The 16,403-nt window shown below is 43.4% G+C and overlaps 1 protein-coding gene across 1 annotated transcript; it reads right to left on the bottom strand.

Moving 5' to 3' along the window:
* Positions 1 to 7,009: 7,009 nt before the first annotated feature.
* On the bottom strand, positions 7,010 to 8,830 carry LOC120706739. Its single transcript, XM_039991456.1, has 7 exons — positions 8,816 to 8,830; positions 8,643 to 8,726; positions 8,265 to 8,380; positions 7,521 to 8,176; positions 7,361 to 7,420; positions 7,154 to 7,264; positions 7,010 to 7,051 (listed from the first exon to the last, which is right to left on the bottom strand). The coding sequence occupies exons 4-6, from the start codon at positions 8,163 to 8,165 to the stop codon at positions 7,238 to 7,240; spliced, it is 732 nt and encodes a 243-aa protein (XP_039847390.1). The 5' UTR covers positions 8,166 to 8,176; positions 8,265 to 8,380; positions 8,643 to 8,726; positions 8,816 to 8,830; the 3' UTR covers positions 7,010 to 7,051; positions 7,154 to 7,237.
* Between the last annotated feature and the right edge of the window lie 7,573 nt (positions 8,831 to 16,403).

A 16,403-nucleotide genomic window follows, 5' to 3' on the forward strand; every position in this document is an offset into this window, starting at 1 on the left:
GTGAAGTTGTTGGAATTGATCTCCACCAGTTGGCCCAACGGCCAACTGGCCCCTTGACCTTGCGCCCTGATCGGGGGCCCAGCCCAAGACGAGGCTGGTGGGCCCCCGTCGCGCAGCCTATAAAGAGGAGGTGGGGACTGATGGCTCTAGACACGAGGTTCGCCTGTCGCCGCTATTCCCCACCTCAAAACCCTAACCCGATCAGAGAGGGAGGCTGCAGCGGCGGGAAGCGCCACCATGCCATCGCCGGAGCGCCGTCACCACCACGTCGCGTCTCCACTGCACCGGCCGTCGCCGCCCCTGAGCGGATCTTCAGTGCGGGACACGCCATGGAGGGGCTACGAGCAAGGTGATTTCACCAACAGAGAACACTTTAACCACTCGATCTACGCCCTAGTCGATCCAATAGTTTTAGCAATGGCATCAAGAGCCGATCTAGTGATGTAGATTGAGATCGAAAAAAAAAGAGGATTCGTTCATGAATCGAAAGAAACAAAGACAAAAGAAAGAAAACCTCGATTCAAATCGAAGAACACAGAACGGGTCTTGCCTAACCCTAACCCTAGCAAAGCGAAAGGGGCCCAGATCCTACCTGGATCTTGCCAGCCACCATCACCACCGTTGTGCGGCACAGACCGCCGCCGCCGCCGCTTGCCGGGGCGCGGTACAAAGTACAGGTGCTGCTCGCCGCTGGGGGCGCGTGCGCGCGGACTCCGCAAAGGGCACCACCGCCAAGCCGCTCGACGGCAGCGCGCTCGCACATAGGTGAGCGCGCGCGCCGGCGAGGGGGTCGGTGGCGGCGCCGCCACCGACTCTGACGAGTCCCCAAAGGACGGCCACGACTCGGTGCGCTGTGCAACAGAGAGAAAGGGGGAGGATGAAAGAAAGAAGAAAGAAAGGTCCGGCCATGCGTGCGGCCATGGCGTGGCGGCCGGCCTGCCGCGGCATGACGGCGCAGGCCGACGGCGGCGCCACTACTCCTCCGGCCAGAGGCCACCGCTCGCTGTGCACAAGGAAGATAGAGAAAAGAGAGACGCTCGCTCCGAGGTCGCCGGCCTTGGACAGGTGCCCGGACCTGGCGGCATACCGGCGTTGCACGCGCTGGTCCGCCGGGGGGAGGAAGCAGAAAGGCCAGCCGCCGCTCGGTGGCAACAGAGAGAGAGGAGAGGGAAAGAGTGGTCTAGGGTTTTGGGAGGAGTCGGTCGGCTGGAGGTGTTTTTGATCCAGCGAAATCAACGCTCGGCCGTCGGATGGCAGTCAACGGCGCACGCGCTGAAAGCCTAGGCGAGCTGTGCTGCGCTTCTACTGGGCCGAGCCAAGCTGAGAGCAGCAGACTGGGCCGCCAGGTGCTGCGTGTGAGCAGCTGAGTGGGCCACGAGCGTTGGCTGGGCTGCGTGCACGCAAAAGAAAGTGGAGAGCCGAGCCCGAGCTGTGCAGAGGCATACAAGCTGAGCGAACACGGTTTTGGGATGCTGTAGCGCTGCACGCTGCTGGGCCAAATATGTGCACAGTGAGACTTGTGAATTAAGTCTAGTTTTGATGGTTATCTCTAATTTTTTGGAACCAACGGGAAAATCAATTAGAGAAAAGTAAAGCCAAAAGAATACTTCTAAAAAGAAAGAAAAGTTTTCCACTACCATAAAGAAATGAAAAGATTTCCGCTGTTATACAGTTGCTATCTTCCAATTAAATCAGAACCAACGAGAAGATTTAATTGGATGAATGGTCTAAAAGTCTTAAATGAGTTTTTCCCTGTGGGTATAAGATAGAAAAGCTTTCGCTGTTTAAAGTCAAAGTTCAGTTTAAGCATTGTTCTGTCATTTGAAGTCTCAAAGTTGAGCATCATTGGAATCATAAAGATAATTCTCAAAGGAGAGAAATCTAAAGTTAATTATAGTATTGTTATTTTCTGACCAACGTTGATGGTAACAATATTATAAGTTTTTTTTATGAGTTATAGCTTAAAGTTTAAAGTCTCTGGTTAAATATTGCACCAAAATGACCACTTTCAGAGAATAGCTAAAGAACTGCTCTCAAACTAGAGAAATGTATTTTCTAGTTTGCGATACAATAAAGTTGATTATCCTCTAATTAAATTCGAACCAATGGGAGGATTTAATTTTGAGGAGCAGATATATGGTTTTAAAGTTTATTTGAGTTTTTCATATGTTAATTTCGTATCTGCCCAACGGTGATATGAAATTAATGTAAAATAAAGATGTTTGATTCTATTTCTGCCCAACGGTGATATAGAATAGAACTTAAAGTTTTAATTATTGTCTTTTCAGACAAAGTTTTGCGTGTAGTCCTTCTTGAAGGGATAAAAGAACATGAACTGATTACCTGTGACTCAAAAAGAAAGAAGACCATCGCATGAGAAAGTGTATTCTTTTTAAAGAATGGCTTGAAAAGAAAAGTAATTATACATGTTGATCCAAGAAAAGAAGATAGAGCAATAAGAGATCGTATTGAGAAATATCTCTTATGTACTCTCTATCAAGTAGGATTTATTTTGAGTTTATTCAAAGTTGTGATAACTCATACATGTTTAATTTGACCAACGTCGGATTAAGCATGTGTGTTATGGAATATTCAGATTTATTTCTGAATTTGATATGAGCCAATTCTGACATTTATGTCTGGAAAAGTATGAAATAATACCCGCATGACGGGGTAAAGTTGGCATAGTGCCAATCCTGTATGGCAGGAGAAAGTTGTGATGACTCATGTGCTGGTTTATCTCATACTGGAAGAAAAGTTAGGAGTAGCTTTGCTATTCTAGAATTGATTGGGCACTTCCATTGTGTCACAGTGATTAAGCACTCAATGAGTTTAAAAAGAATGAAAAGTTACATACGAACCTCAAGATAAGAGTGATATGCGAGCGTGACTTGCAAAAGGTCTTAAAGTGAAACGAGGAAAAAGAACTGTCATATGAAATAAATGACTATGTTGAGTTCTTAAAGTGAAATGAGTTAAAAGTACTCCCATACGAACTAAGAATTACTTTGTTCTACATGACGTAATCATGTGAATGAAGTAAGTAATTGAAATTTACTCATTCACAAAAGTTGTAAATAGTTTTCGAAATTGTGGCAGAAAAGTTCAAGCCACATTTCGAGGGGGAGATGAGTCAGTTAATACAGATACTCCCCTGTAATGTGCATTGAAAGCAAGAGATGATCTATTAAAGAATGAATGTGACCGTCAGGGGGAGTGTAATGGTCACTATACTGATACCCCTATATAAAGAAATAGCTAAATTTTAGTATTCATACTGGATAACCCTCAAAGATAGTAAGACGGTGCTTCAGAGCATATATAAAGTCTTTAACAGATGGAACCCAAACAAGAGATTTACTGATATGCCATCTTTACAGAAGATGGAATAGTCTGGGGGAGCATGGTATGTAGAGACCTAAGCCTTGAAGAGAAGTAGGAATGTGTGTCCACTTCGATGATTCAGGAGCAATAAGTTTCTCATACTTGTTGATGTTGTATACAACACATGTTGTTAGCTTTTTAAATAAAATGAATAAAGTAAAGAAGGGTCTTGTTATGCAAGAGCCTATAGAGTCCATTGTTTTTTTGGCAAAGAGCAACAACAGCCCTATACATAAAACAATGTGCCAAGAAAAGAAATGGAGGTTGATTCCACCTCATTTGAAGAAGTCACGAGAATTCTATGGGCTAAGTCCATGGAAAAGGAAAATGATTCCTAAAAGAGTCATCACAGTTGGTTGTAATGGACCTACAAAGAGAAATGTGACTCTAGAGGGAATGGTGAAAGATATAACGTAAGGCTTGTGACAAAAGTTTCACACAAAGAGAAAAAATGTTTACATGACACTACTTGACGTTTTGTCATGGAAAGAAAGAATATATGAGATACCACAATAAGAAACCCATTTAAAGCCTTGAGATGGTGGTGTCTAAAGTTCATAAAAATAGTAAGAAAATTTGGGTTTAAAGAGATTGAGGAGGACAATAGTTTTAAGGAAAATTTTAAAGAAAGTTAAAGAATGGGAAATTTTATTTCCACAACTTAAAGATAACACCCTACCCAATAGTAGTGGTGTTAATATGCTATTTCAGATAAAGAATTCTTGTCCTCAAGTTTTGATCTCGGTGGTTGGTTTTCGTTCTAAGAATTGAAACTCATTGAGATAAAAAGAAAGGGGTATTGTGGTTACAACAAATGCATACTTAGAAAAGATTCTAAAGAGATGAAGTATGCATATGAGTAATCCTACGCCTGTTCCTATCGTCAAGGGTAATAGTTTTGGAAATGTTAGTGTTCCAGGAACCAATGAGAGACGGAAATGGTTCCATAAGCTTTAGCTGTTGGAAGTTTTATGAGCGCGCAAGTAAAGAATTTACCCTGACATAGTTCATGTATCCGGGTTATTTTGGCAAAAGGTCAATCCAGATATAGATCACTGGAATGAAATTGAGAATATCGGCCTCATGCTAAGAAAGAAATAACTAGTGCTCTCAAAGGGTTGTGAGTACAAAAATAGAGCTTGTGAAATATATAGCGAAATCCACAATTGTCGCTAACTTTCACACTTGGAGTTTTTGTGTGGAAAATCTCCAAAATTAATCAATTAACATCAATGTGATGCAAAAACATGGTATAGCATGATACGAGGCCGAGGGACAGGCAAAATGGTTAAAGGAACATGTACCCGGAGTTTTGATAATGGTTGACAATAGCGATAACCATTTAAGTAGTTTGCTCCTATGACAACGAGTCAAGTGTGGTGCCAAACACATTGACACAAAGTTATACGTTGTAAAGGAGAAAGTCCGGAATTATGTTGAAATGCATTGAGTAAAAGAATGACAGACATGTGTTTGTGGATCCACTTATTAAAGGCTTGCCGCCCAGTGTGTACAGAGAACACACAGTCGACATGGGTTTATGGTGTAGCCTATATTTTCCGGACAATAAAGGGCCCCAAAGTTAAAGTATCTATTTCAGAACAGAGACATGTATTGTAGCTGTTGAATCTATCGGCAACCGACTGTGACGATGAAACTGCTCTATGCATTAATCTGTGATGAAATATAAAAAGAAGTAAAAGATATGAAGGTGAAAGTATAAGAGGAGATCAAGGGGGAGAATGTTGGAATTGATCTCCACCAGTTGGCCCAACGGCCAACTGGCCCCTTGACCTTGCGCCCTGATCGGGGGCCCAGCCCAAGACGAGGCTGGTGGGCCCCCGTCGCGCAGCCTATAAAGAGGAGGTGGGGACTGATGGCTCTAGACACGAGGTTCGCCTGTCGCCGCTATTCCCCACCTCAAAACCCTAACCCGATCAGAGAGGGAGGCTGCAGCGGCGGGAAGCGCCACCATGCCATCGCCGGAGCGCCGTCACCACCACGTCGCGTCTCCACTGCACCGGCCGTCGCCGCCCCTGAGCGGATCTTCAGTGCGGGACACGCCATGGAGGGGCTACGAGCAAGGTGATTTCACCAACAGAGAACACTTTAACCACTCGATCTACGCCCTAGTCGATCCAATAGTTTTAGCAGAAGTGACTTTATTTAGGGTTTTTCTTTCTAATCTGAGAGAACTGTTGAAATCGATGAAATGCTCGATTAGACACGTTGCTGTTCGAAAGATTTAAGCCGTAAGCAGCATGTGCATGTCTCCCTGATGATCGAGCTAATTAACAAGACTTGAGGAAGCACGAAGTTGCCTAGCTATATATAGCTGATTAGCTGGGGATGTCGATCGATCGATCGAGAATAATGAGGATGCAATGGTACACCGAATTATTGAACGAAGATCATGCCCCGCAAGATCTGTGCAAGTTATATTACCTCATAGACGAAGTGTAAAACGCAATCTTTTGGGGAACCTTGACCCACTAGTCTCTCTAAGAGGTTGTCTGGTTGGATGCTAAAACGTATCATTAGCACAAATTTTGTTTATGTTTTGGACATGTGGTTCCGATCCGATCCGGCAAAAATTTGATCATGCTAATCTTTCCTAAAGAGTAAGGAGGAGGTTCCATGTTTTCAGTAGCACCAAATTAGTTAGTTGTATCCGTCCGTTCCAAAATGTAGATTGTTTTGACTTTTTAGATTCATATATTTTGCTATGTACCTAGACATATGTTATATCTAGATGCTTAGCAAACATTATGAATCTAGAAAAGTCAAAACGATCTATATTTTTGGAACGGAGGGAGTAGCAAGCTATGGTTTTCGTTCTTTTTAGGCAATTCTAAGTTCTGGCACCACTTTATTGGGCACAAGTTAGACACTATTGTTAAGTGTAAGGGTTTAAACTTGCTACAGATATTATTAGACGAATCCTAGTTTCTTAGAGGAGTATATATATGTTTGTCGGTTGCTTGGCTCCTTGCCACTACTACGGCTTGCATTCTTTTAGCAAAACTAACCATGTGATCAACAAACTACTAGCTATCAGCTGTTAGCAGAACCATGTGGCGGTGCTTGGACACGAACCAAACGCGACGAAGTTGCTACAAGTCTATAAAACATCAATGCATGGACTAGCTAGTGACTTCTACGTACCGGGTTCGAAATTCATTTTTCAGGGCCAACCACACAGAGGACTTAGCTGCTACTGCCTACCATATCAAAGCACGAGTACTTTGTGCGCGCCAGCTACCTCTTGTAGTTATTTTTCTGTGAGACATGTGAGGTAATAAGCATATTTATGATAAGTAATATTACAGGTTGGTATGATTTATGTAGAACATTGTGTATGATGCGTTGGATTATGACCTACCAGTATAAACTAATAATATGAACGATATTTTCATTGACTGGTGAGTTCAGATGTAGATATCTAGTTATACACACGGTTATAGTTGTACAAACATACATAAGTAGAGACACAGGAACAGATTCCGACTTGCTTCACTTGGAGAGGTCTCAAGCTATTGGAGGGACTGCAAATTGAGAAGGCAGTATTAGTTTTTAAAAAAAAATGAAAAAAAGGAGAGTATAAGATTGTATAATGAATACACATCTGGTACGTTAGATTACCAATTTTTTGGCTCATGATCAGAGTCTGTAATTTTATAAAACATATAATTCATAAGTCAATCTGCATAGTTTATATGTCATAAAGTAGTTCTGTTATTTCAGGCTAGCAAAGGATATGTATGTTAACCTGCATAATAATAGGCGTCGTTAGGGTCGTCCTCATCTGAAGTTTCTTCAGAGTATGCAAAGCCATGAAAGGTGAGTGGATTATTCATTCTTCTTTCATCTTCGAGTTCAGCTGGAACATACATAAATAATAAATCTGATTAGTATTTTTAACTAAGTTACGGAGTACATTTTTATTTTGCAGGAACTATGTAAATGTGGAACTAACCTTCAAATATGGCTCTATCGCATTGCCTGACCATGTTAGAGTCTTCTTATTGTTCCCGTTCTAGAAGAGAAGAGCTATGGTTGAAGTTATAAATATAATAGGATATGTGGTAGTATTACCATAAGAAAGTAGAGTTGGAGACTGTGATCTATACACATACCTTCGGTCTGGGGTTATTGCAGATTGGTTGTATATCAAAGTGTGGAGGTTGATGCCAGTCAGAAGAATACCTTCTAGGTATAGTTAATAAGCTGGTTTGCATGGTGACAGGAAATGTATGTATGACTATCTCATATCCAGTACGCTGTGGATATGAGAGGAAACCTGTGACTGGGATAGAGCTTACACTTCGTGCAGTGCCTTTGACAGTACAGATACCTGATTTTTTGTCCATGGTATATGCTTCAATGTCACAATATGGATCTAGTAGTACTGAAAGACTTTTAGGGTGGAATGCATGGGGAGGTATGCCATGAATGTCTATATTTACTGGAATTTTCCATGCTTCTAGGTGGCATCTAGCATCATGAGTCCAAGGTGCCAAGGAAAATGTGTATTTGTTATCAGTAAGGATTTGATAGCTGAGCACTATGTCATAGTTTTTTTTGTTATCAAATTGGAGAACGAAATCTGGTGGGAAGTAGGATATTTCTACTGGTTGGGGTGATGCCTGATAATGGTTGGCAAACATTGCTTCAACATCTGCAGTTGTTGGTACTGGTGGAGGAGCTGTTATTGGTTTTGCAATAATGGCTAACTGTAGTCTCACAATAGTAGCTTCCATCTCATCACCAAGGTCAATCATTCCACGGGCAACTGTTGAATTTGACGCCTTTAATAACAGAGTATGTATTTATTGTCAGTAAAAAAAAGTCTAACCAGAAAGAGATAGTTTGTTTCTTACCATTGTAATTTTTGTTGTTGTTGTTGAAGCAAGCTGTGCTTTTATACTCGTAAAGGTTCAATATCAGAGTGTTTTTTTTTCCCTCTTGCTGCGGCCGTAACTGGTAGAGGAATGTACTGGCTAAATAATTAATAGGCGATAATAAAATTTAAACAATAGAACGCCAGCTATTATTCTGGGTAGAATAAGGAGAATAGGATCTTAAATAGTCAGTATACGCATTTGATTAGCAGAAGATTTTTTTTCGCCTCTTAAGAATATAGGAATAGATCTGAGTACGAAAATGATAAGAAAAAAGAACAATATAGAAGGAAAGGTTCACTAAAACGTCTAGGGTGGGAGAGGCAGCTGCTATTGTGCTGGAGTTGTGTTTCTTACTGTTTAGTTGAAAGGCGAGGAGCGTTGGTGAAGATCCACTTTGATGGGAGTGGGTGATGCCGAGGGATGGCGTGCACTGGAGGCCTAGGCAGTAGACAAAATATAGCATAAGAAGGTTCAAACGTGAAGGGAAGAGGATGAGAAAAGTACAGCTCGGGCGAACCGTAACTGACCTTGCCGGAGATGACAACGACGAACGGCGGCGAGCTAGAAGGAACGGTCAGGGAAGAAAGAAGTCTATACGGTTTGCACTGATGTGGTAGGGTGTAGTAGATTGCGGAAGCAAGTAGAAGATACTCGATAGTTGCGGAGTATCGTTGGGCTGGGCTGGTGGATTCGAGATTTGTGTGGAGCTAATGAGCTGGGCCAGCTTTACCTTTTTTTCGTTAATAGTACCTGTACATGTTCAGAGAAACTGATATAATAATCATAAGATCTGTTAACAATTTTTTTAAAAGGAAATGATATATGCAAATATTGTTCCGAGGTAAAGGTAGTGGCGAATAATTTATAGTGTAGCTCAGTAAAAAGTGCTACTAACATGGCATTAAAATGGAACATATATTACAAAGTAGGCAACAGTTTCCTGCGATACATAAAGCTAGTACATATAACTACGAACTGTACAATAGATTACAAGGTGGATGGCGAAGGTGTCAGCTACATAATTACATAAAGCTAATAGTAGTTTTCCTTAGATCTACTAGGAATTTTGCTAGGACTGCACATGGTTCATTTGGATTTGCTGGACCTGTGTACTGCACATTAATAGGTACTTGTTCGTTGTCTTCATCTGGCTGATGGGATATAGTTATTGGGAGAACATCAGAGAGCTTCATGGATATATCATCCAGTTTAGAGAGAATAATATTGTAGCCACTCTTAACGTGGCTTAGTGACATATCATATTCCGTCTCAATAAAATCAGCCATCATTAAGCGCACAACTGTCTCATCCAAGTCCTTCTTTGTGTGCAATAGAGCAGGGTAATTGAAGTCATTGATAGCAATAATATTCTCGGAGGTAATTCATTATATGCATTCTCTACTGCTTGGCTTGGCGTTGGAGCAAAATCACCATAGAAAGTCTTTGTAGTTCTGTCACAGCCATCATTGCATGGTATACCAGATACTTGAATTTTGCATGAATAATCATTAGGTTTGATCTCTAATATTTCTCTGTCATCGATGATTAAGGCTAGCTTCTTGGATACGGCATCAAAGAGAACTTTCCTATCAATATCGATGATGTCTGGTACCTGGATTGATTAAAAGAGTATAGTTAATGTTTTTTTTTTGAGTTGTCCTATTAACTACGGTGCCAGCTATGCGTTAAAGATAATTGTGATAAAAGTTCAGAAATTTCAATTTACACGACAGTTTAAAAGTGAGTTGCAATTAGAAATAAATAGAGTATTGTAATTCATGTGCTAAGATTTGTGATATTTAAAGTAAGCAAGGGAGTTAAAAAATTGGCTCCGCTTGCATATGCGAAACAAATATTATTTAGCGAGGAGTTCCATCTTTCCGTGCTAATCTATATGAGAAAATCGGTGTAGTAAGGAAAAGAATGAAAATCAATACGTATTAACAAGGATGAAGTAGCACGGAATGGCCAAAGTGGTTATATGTTAGTTTAATATTTAATTGGTAAGAACGGAAGGAAGGATAGGTAAAAGAAGTGATCGTACCTGTTCTGAAGTAGTTCCTGTTCTTGCCATTGCGTGGGCACTTGTTGAGGTGGACTGTTTTTTCTTCTCCTTCATTTCAAGATGGACGTCGGCAGCAGGATTGCTTGTGTATTCATAGACAGTGGAAGAGGTTTGGAAGCCAGAAGTTTCTAGGGTAGTCAGTGAATTAGTGTGTAGAAAGTTCTAGGGCTGTGAAGCTGAGCAGCATGGATTTTTTTTTTGCCTCTACGTTGTTGCTGGTCTAGTGGTGTCGATTTTACATTTTTTTTGTTCTTTTCATTTTTGTTGATCGCAGCAGATTTATTTTAAGAATAATAAGAAACACCAGCAGCATCTATGATTAAAATATTGATTTCATATTTGAAGTGCTCGCTTATGAACGAAGTAGCGATGTTATATGTTTTATAGTCATGATTGCAATTGACACATAAGCACAAGTAATAACCGACACAATTCCTTGATAGGCTACACTAAAGTACATAAAAGGGTTGTGCCTGATTATAGGTAGTATTTGCAAAGTACTTAGTTTTGCAAACATTTAGGTACATATCATACAATTGTCATACTAAAAATTCTTCATACATAGTTTCTGCTTCTTGTTTTGGTTGGCAAGATCAAAGTCCAAGGTGCTGCCACTGCTTTTTTGAGGTTTGATTGGTAGATAGTCTCCAGTAGCCGGCCTGTAAAAGCTGAAAATAAACATTGATCTTGTCAGTTAAGAAATTGAGGATGAAACATTGTGCATATTACTGCATTATTTGCAAGTGTAAAGTACTATACCTGACGAAATTTTGGACTTGTCATTTTTTCGGGCCCTTTGAACTCCAAGGAGAACTGGTTTTTGTTGTTGGTGACGACACTGATTGCTGCACGGGCCTGGTGATTTATGGATTTGTATCAATAATATTTATAGTGTGTTGGATTGTCATTTTTGTATATGGTTTTTACAAGAAAGTAAAATTCAAAAATCTTGTAATTAATAATTAGGGATATTGTTCCTAGTGATAGTAAGACAATAAATTATTAGAGAGCAAGTTGCATAGTACCTTTGCAAGTCAAAATTTGTTTTCTGGTGTATCTCTTTGTCAGGAGTTGTATCAGAAGGCGATTCTTCTTCATCCTAATAAATTAAAACACTAAAGAAATCTTTTCTATCAAAACTCAGATATTAGGACAACTAAGATTTTGTGGTTCAATGTGAATATTTAGGTACATACATTTTCTTCATCTTTCTCTGATATGTGCAATCTTTTTTTTGCTGACTTTGCTCCAGATGATGGCATAGAATTGTCGATTAAAATTTTGTGATCAGGTCAATGCGATTTGTTAGTAACACAAAGTCTGATATCTTTTAGATAGAAACTGTGTAAATATAGGGAAAGTTCGAAACTTACATGATATTGTCGTTGCCTTGGTTGCTTTTAGGAAGCTCTGTAGTTTTCATTGGGGTTTTGTAACATCCCAGTTTTCATCATGATTAAGGGGGAGTGTTGAAATTTATAATGCAAGCTTCTAGAAGGTCCTATAAAAATAAGGATAAACAATGGCATAATTTTGTTCACCATGACAAGATTCTAGAATGTTCCACAAGAATCATAAGAAGACAAGAAGTTTGGATATTTTCTTGTCATGGTAAAATTTAGAATTTTCTAGAATTAGATATTTGTAGGGAACTTAGATATTTGTAGGGAGCTTCCTAGATTGTGACAAGTGTCACTCATCCAAGAGGGTATGGGTGCCTATATAAGGAGGGTGCCACCCCTTGCCATGCCATACTACTCCACTCCATCCCACACACATCCAAGGGCATGGTAGAAGTGAGCATAGGTAGAGTGTGCTAGGTGTGTTCCTTTGTTGCTTCAATAAGGTAAGCGTCTTTATAAGTGTTAGTCTCCCGGTTAAATTTAAGTACTTAGTGTATAAGTTGTGATCCATCGAAGGTTGGCTCTGCCACCCGGGATCACAAAAGGGTCTGGGCTTCATCGAAGGTTGGCTCTGCCACCCGGAAGCCAGCTTAATCTGTTGGTAGGCTCTGCCTCCCGGAAGCAAAAGGCGGCTCTGCCGTCAAAAGGACCCGGTACACTAAGTAACTAGAAGCTGACCGACTCTGAAGTGAGTTGGTGTAGATCCTTAACTTAGTAGGGCCACCTCAAATTCCAGCAATCACTAAAATAAAACTTAGGATGCAATTAAACTAGTAAGGTGAAATAATACTAATGTTATACGAGGTATTACATAACTATTAGGTAAACTATTTTATACTCTTGTCTTGCATTAGTACATTCGTTCCCTCCAGTAACCAGCATACGCATGCTTACACCTACGACAAAAATCATCTCGTTTCCATAAAAGTCTCTCAAGTCACCGTACCATGCCATAATTCCCAGACAATCATGACAGCGCCTACCTCCTTTGCCATAACTTCATCATTCCCTGGAAGCCACAGAGTACCCACACCACTGACCTTGAAAAGACCCGTCATGGCAGCACCCACCTCGCTAAAAAAATCGGGGTCGCCACGAACAGTGCCGGTCGAGATCTTTTTTCCGCCGAACCGCCTCACCCGCTCGCCCTCGCTCGCGCACGCGCGACACGCCGGCCCCACGACGGGACCGCGCACTGCCGCCGGCACCATGCCGTGCCGCCCACCCCCACGTCCCCACCTCGCCCACGCCGCTGCAGCGCCCTCACCGGCTTTGCCGCCTCGGCGCTCGCGCCTTCAGCACTGCCACTGTTCGCGTTGACGACGAGCTACCACAGCCCACGCCGTCGCCGTCCTTACGCAACACCGCTCCTGTTCTCCTCGCCTATAAAAGGAGCAAGGCCGTGACGAGCCCCGTCACCAGCCCAAGCGCACCGAGCCACTTCGCTCCGCTAGCTAAACCACTCTTCCCGAGCCCAGCTCACTCACTAGACGAAGCTCCAACAATTGATCCTCTTCCTCGAGCTGTTCCGCGCCAAGGTGAGATGGCAGGCAGCTCCCCCGACCATTAACTCCACTAATAAAGGCCCAAAACACCCCCAGGCCGTGAGCACTTAATCCAAATCATTCTACCAATCAATACTGTAAACTCAAAATCTCCTTCATATCAACTCCTTTTCACGTAACTCTTTTTTCTCCTATTTTTATCTCCATTTGATCTTATTGCTTGCTTGTGTTTGTTTGCCGGTTGTGCCGTTCTCGCCCGTAGATCACGGAGTGACCGAGGAGGAGCCTGCCAAGGAGCCAGAAGACCCGTACCGCGAGCAGGAAGCCGCCGCCGCCGCCGCGTACGAAAGCGAAGGCAAGTTTCATCGACCCCTACGTGAGCGGTTGCATCCATCTGAGGACGTTTAGCTGTAGCCTGGGTCTAGGATCGATTACATATACCAGTACTTGAGTGATTGAGTGTGCTCATACATGCATATGAGTAGTTATGCATATCCAGAGTTGAGACTAGGATATGAAGGGTTTTGGATGAGGCTAGGGCAGCTGGGTATGCTGGAGCCGGCGCTACCGTGGTGGTAGACTGGCAGGTGAGTGCTACTGTGGTGGTAGGCTCGAGTTGATATGTTGAGGGATGATTGCTGCCCTGGTGAACCATAAGGACCGAGTTGTTTTGACATCTCACCTAGCTTACTTTCAGTACGACCACATGAGTTTGTATGGGCAAACCCTAGCCTAATCCCACTGGCTAACCTGGTAGTCGTCCGAGGTGGATATGTTTTGGGGTGAGACCTGGATTGGTCCAGACCCGAGGGTTTGGGGGCGACTAGTCGGGGTTGAGCCACGGCTGGGTGTCGGCTATGTCGGTTGTCCGTTCGGGCAGCCGAGCGTGTGGGTACAGTGTACGACCTCTGCAGAGTGTATAATCCATTCGAATGATCCGTGTCCACGGTATGGATAGGCTACGGTGTGGTCCTGACAACTAGTGAGCTACCTATTGTGAGTTGTGTCGGGAAGAGTTGCATACCATTAGTTGCATTGTTAGTAGAATGTGCTTATTATGTGTCGTGCATGTCAGTCCCCTCCCGTAGGGTGAGGTGGAGCTTGCTGAGTACTTTTGTACTCACCCCTGTTGATTTTTATCCAGAGGATCCTGACTTTGTGCCAGAAGACTACGAGTAGATCGTGTCCGCACCCAAGCTGATCGAGTGGAGCCGTGATGGATGAAGAGCTAGTCCTGCATGTCGCTATGCTAGTTGTTATCCTATGGTTGTTCTGTGTAGCTTTGTGTTGTCACTTTACTCCTCATGTACGTGTTAAATAAAGCTCTGTATGACTCTGGACTCCACTTGATGTAACATGTATTATGCCGGAGACCTTATTCGGTAATTAATACATGGTTTAGCCTTGATCTTCGGGTCGGGGTGCTTCAGGGGGTATCAGAGCCATGCTTGGCTGTAGGACGTGAACCGGTAGTAAACGATGACCGTAGGAACCCTAGGATGGTCAATCCTCGAAAATATATTACTCCTTAAACTTTATCCTTGTTATGCTAACCCTACCCTTGAAAATCAGATGGCGGATGACTGGACCACCACCTACTGCATCAACGAAGATGGATTCCCCAGGGTGCTTTATGCTGCCACAGTGCGACTTGGTATTCCGGAACGACCGGAGTACGTGGGTCGCGAGTTCGTGGAGCATGGCACCGAAAGTTGTGAGGTCACTATCCATATTGGTGCCAGTGATAAGTACTTGGAGATGCAACCCTGGAGCGTCACCGCCACTGGAGCTCGTATGCCTGACACCATTCAACTTGCAGCTCGCAAGGCACTGCGGTACCTGTGCCAGATGTTTGAATGGCACTTGGGTTCCACTCCCATGAAGTACTTTCCACCGCTGGACCGTAGCCGTCCTGCTTGGGCGGCGAGGATCCGCAACCTGGAGAGCCCCGCAGGGACAGAGAAGAACCCCACAGTTGTCGCTATGTCTGGCTATTTGCTTAGCCTCGACGATTTGTGCGACCAACTGCATCAGCGTGTGAGAGATTTAATCCAGCATGCTGAGGAAGCGGAGTCCCGTTGGCGTAAGGCTAAACTGGCCGTAGCCCAGGCAGAAGCCCGAGCAGCCGAAGTTGAAAGCCGCCTTGCCATGGCCGAAGAGAACCTTAGGGAGCAGGCAGATCGCCACAGTCAGCTCCTTAGGGGTGTCTACCTAGTGGACCGTGCCAAGCGCAAGGAACGCCATCCCAGGACTGCCGCGGAGCTGCCAATCCTAGAGGGAATTCCGCTATGTTCCTCGTCCCAACCACGCAGGAGGATTTGTGAATCAGTGCCGCCCACGCCTCCCGCATCTCCCCGAGATCCCGGAAACAGTGACCCCGAAGACCGTGTTTTTGGGTTCAGTAGTCGAGTCGTCCCGGCCGACCCTTAAAAGTCGAGCCGCATTATTGTAATCCGTCGTGTCATGTATCCCTGCTTGTTTGAATGAATGCTTCTTTGGTGCTTGAATGATTTGTTTGTGTGCATTGTGCGGTACAAAATATTTTATATATACAAATATACCCCAGCATTATACTAGGGGAGTTACCTAATCTTGCCCTCCTTGACCGTAGATGTCTCGTCGCTCGAGCCGAGTCCAGGGACTCCATGCTCAGGAAGACGGTGACGAGGTCAACCCGAGAAACCAAGCCCCTCTGAATGTAGCCCCAGAAGCACCAGAAAATGGACAACTACCGCCGCTACCTCCCCGTGCCCCGGCACCCATTGACTTGGCAGCCATACTGCAGCAGCAGAACCAACTCCTTCAAGTTCTTGTGACCACTCTCATAGCACAAGCTCAAGGCAATCCTGGCAACAATAGACCTGCAATGCATCATAATGGCAATGGCAGTAGAATTGCAGATTTCAACCGCCTGCAGCCACCTAAGTTTGGAGGATCTGATAACCCTATTGAGGCAGATGATTGGCTGCGAGAAATTGAAATGAAGCTTGAAGTGGTCCATGCAAATGATAGAGACAAGGTTTTGCTCGCTGTACAGCAGTTAAAGGGACCAGCCCTTGCTTGGTGGCAGAGTTACCGGGAAATAAATGAAAATGCTAACGAGATGGTATGGACTGACTTTGTCAAGATCTTCAGAGAACAT

The sequence above is a fragment of the Panicum virgatum genome, chromosome 1K (assembly GCF_016808335.1).
Source record: "Panicum virgatum strain AP13 chromosome 1K, P.virgatum_v5, whole genome shotgun sequence".
Taxonomy (NCBI): Eukaryota; Viridiplantae; Streptophyta; class Magnoliopsida; order Poales; family Poaceae; genus Panicum; species Panicum virgatum.

What these genes read in the sequence shown, in the direction of transcription:
- LOC120706739 (XM_039991456.1), bottom strand. Translation starts at nt 8,165, where the DNA reads ATGATTGACCTTGGTGATGAGATGGAAGCTACTATTGTGAGACTACAG. An exon ending in GCAATAACCCCAGACCGAAG is followed by an intron (nt 7,421 to 7,520) that starts GTATGTGTATAG and finishes CTTCTCTTCTAG; the next exon opens with AACGGGAACAATAAGAAGAC. An exon ending in CGATAGAGCCATATTTGAAG is followed by an intron (nt 7,265 to 7,360) that starts GTTAGTTCCACA and finishes TGTATGTTCCAG; the next exon opens with CTGAACTCGAAGATGAAAGA.